A 2,908-nucleotide genomic window follows, 5' to 3' on the forward strand; every position below is an offset into this window, starting at 1 on the left:
CTCAGGATCTCACACACTCTGTGGCTTCTCCAGCATCTCACAAACGCTCTCAGGCTCTCACACACACTCTCCGGCTTCTCCAGCGTCTCACACACACACACACACACACTCTCAGGCTCTCACACACACTCTCCAGCTTCTCCAGCATCTCACACACATTCTCAGGCTCTCACACACTCTCAGGCTTCTCCAGCGTCTCACACACACTCTCAGGCTCTCACACACTCTCTGGCTTCTCCAGCGTCTCACACACACACACACACACACACACACACACACACACACACACACACACTCTCAGGCTCTCACACACACTCTCCAGCTTCTCCAGCGTCTCACACACACTCTCAGGCTCTCACACACTCTCAGGCTTCTCCAGCGTCTCACACACACTCTCAGGCTCTCACACACTCTCAGGCTTCTCCAGTGTCTCACACACACTCTCAGGCTCTCACACACTCTCTGGCTTCTCCAGCGTCTCACACACGCTCTCAGGCTCTCACACACTCTCCGGCTTCTCCAGCGTCTCACACGCTCTCAGGCTCTCACACACTCTCCGGCTTCTCCAGCGTCTCACACACACACACACACACTCTCAGGCTCTCACACACACTCTCCAGCTTCTCCAGCGTCTCACACACACACACACACACACACACACTCAGACTCTCACACACACTCTCCAGCTTCTCCAGCGTCTCACACACACTCTCAGGCTTCTCCAGCGTCTCACACACACGCTCAGGCTCTCACACACTCTCAGGCTTCTCCAGCGTCTCACACACACACACACACACTCTCAGGCTCTCACACACACTCTCCAGCTTCTCCAGCGTCTCACACACACACACACACACACACTCGACTCTCACACACACTCTCCAGCTTCTCCAGCGTCTCACACACACTCTCAGGCTTCTCCAGCGTCTCACACACACACACACACACACACACACACACACACACACACACACACACTCTCAGGCTCTCACACACTCTCCGGCTTCTCCAGCGTCTCACACACGCTCTCAGGCTCTCACACACTCTCCGGCTTCTCCAGCGTCTCACACACACACACTCTCAGGCTCTCACACACTCTCCGGCTTCTCCAGCGTCTCACACACGCTCTCAGGCTCTCACACACTCTCCAGCTTCTCCAGCGTCTCACACACACACTCTCAGGCTCTCACGCACTCTCTGGCTTCTCCAGCATCTCACGCACTCTCCGGCTTCTCCAGCGTCTCACGCACTCTCCGGCTTCTCCAGCGTCTCACACACACTCTCAGGCTCTCACACACTCTCCGGCTTCTCCAGCGTCTCACACACACACACTCTCAGGCTCTCACACACACTCTCCAGCTTCTCCAGCGTCTCACACACACTCTCAGGCTCTCACACACTCTCCGGCTTCTCCAGCGTCTCACACACACACACACACACTCTCAGGCTCTCACACACACTCTCCAGCTTCTCCAGCGTCTCACACACACTCTCAGGCTCTCACACACTCTCCAGCTTCTCCAGCGTCTCACACACACTCTCAGGCTCTCACACACTCTCCAGCTTCTCCAGCGTCTCACACACACTCTCAGGCTCTCACACACTCTCCGGCTTCTCCAGCGTCTCACACACACACACACACACTCTCAGGCTCTCACACACACTCTCCAGCTTCTCCAGCGTCTCACACACACTCTCAGGCTCTCACACACTCTCCAGCTTCTCCAGCGTCTCACACACACTCTCAGGCTCTCACACACTCTCCGGCTTCTCCAGCGTCTCACACACACACACACACTCTCAGGCTCTCACACACTCTCCGGCTTCTCCAGCGTCTCACGCACTCTCCGGCTTCTCCAGCGTCTCACGCACACAGCCTGAAGTTGCTGCTCGCTCAAATTTTCCAGTCCACCTTAAATGGTCAGCTCACATTCTGCCACCAGCACAAGCGCCGGAGTGTAACTGCCGTAACATTTAAGGAGGAAACTCAAACAAGAGGCTCACCAACTTCAGCTTAAAGACCCCCGGCGTTTCAGATCCACTCCCATCCCGCTCTCTCTCTCTCTCTCTCTCACACACACACACACACACACACACACACACACACACACTGCCCCGGTGTGTTTTACCTTGTGCTGAGCTGCAACGCATGAAGAAGAAGATGATGATGATGGTGGTCAGTAGAAGTCCTCTGTGCCTCAGCTCCATTATAAATCACAATCTCCCCAGCGTTTGCAGTAGTCCAGTACAGTCCAGTACAGTCCAGAGCGCGCGCGCTCCCCTGCGCCTCCTCCGATAACACCGAGCCCCCGCGCGCGTCCCTCCTGCGTCTCACTGCCGGACTGTGACACCACCACTCCACATGACCCGTGCGAGCGTGCGCGAGGGAGGACGGGGTGCAACTGACCGCTCACGAGTCACAAACTGCCCTCCATTCATTCAACAGCAGCAACTCCTGCCCGGCGAAAGGGAAGCTCCGCGCGCGCGCCCCGCTCCGCTCCGCTCGAGCTACAGCGTGTATGTGCGATCCAGAGAGAAGCCAGCAACGCTCTCGCGCTCAAACTCCGGCTCCCGTTTCCCCCTCGTGCAGTGGACCGTGCGGAATGTGGACCATGCTGACCCCTACCGGCGGAGCCCGGGAGCGCGCGAGCTCATAGTCGGCAGAGCGCCCGGCAAAACATATGGAGCATGTCGTCATAACTGGGTCTGACGATGACCCGCGGAAAGCCCACAGAAACCATGAAGTGGTTCTGTTGGTTCCGTGCGGTTCTGTAATGTGTTTGGGCTTTTAATGGGTTGATATAGTGTAAAGGATCCTAATGGTTCTAATGGCCCTTTTCCTGTAGGGCACTAACCTCGGTCCTGGAGATCTACCTTCCAGTCCAGCTCGAGTCCAACCTGCTCCACC

General features: G+C 56.7%; 1 protein-coding gene across 4 annotated transcripts in view; it reads right to left on the minus strand.

Annotated features, from left to right (window-relative positions):
• Positions 1 to 2,535, minus strand: part of LOC108442036 (protein sidekick-2-like) — a 511,936-nt gene extending 509,401 nt beyond the window's left edge. For all 4 annotated transcript variants that reach the window (XM_037544393.1, XM_037544391.1, XM_037544392.1 and 1 more), the window contains exon 1: positions 2,130 to 2,535. In XM_037544393.1, the coding sequence (XP_037400290.1) occupies positions 2,130 to 2,208 (79 nt within the window). In that variant the 5' untranslated portion in view covers positions 2,209 to 2,535. The remainder of the gene's footprint in view (positions 1 to 2,129) is intronic.
• Between the last annotated feature and the right edge of the window lie 373 nt (positions 2,536 to 2,908).

The sequence above is a fragment of the Pygocentrus nattereri genome, chromosome 13, assembly GCF_015220715.1.
Source record: "Pygocentrus nattereri isolate fPygNat1 chromosome 13, fPygNat1.pri, whole genome shotgun sequence".
In the NCBI taxonomy this organism is placed as follows: Eukaryota; Metazoa; Chordata; class Actinopteri; order Characiformes; family Serrasalmidae; genus Pygocentrus; species Pygocentrus nattereri.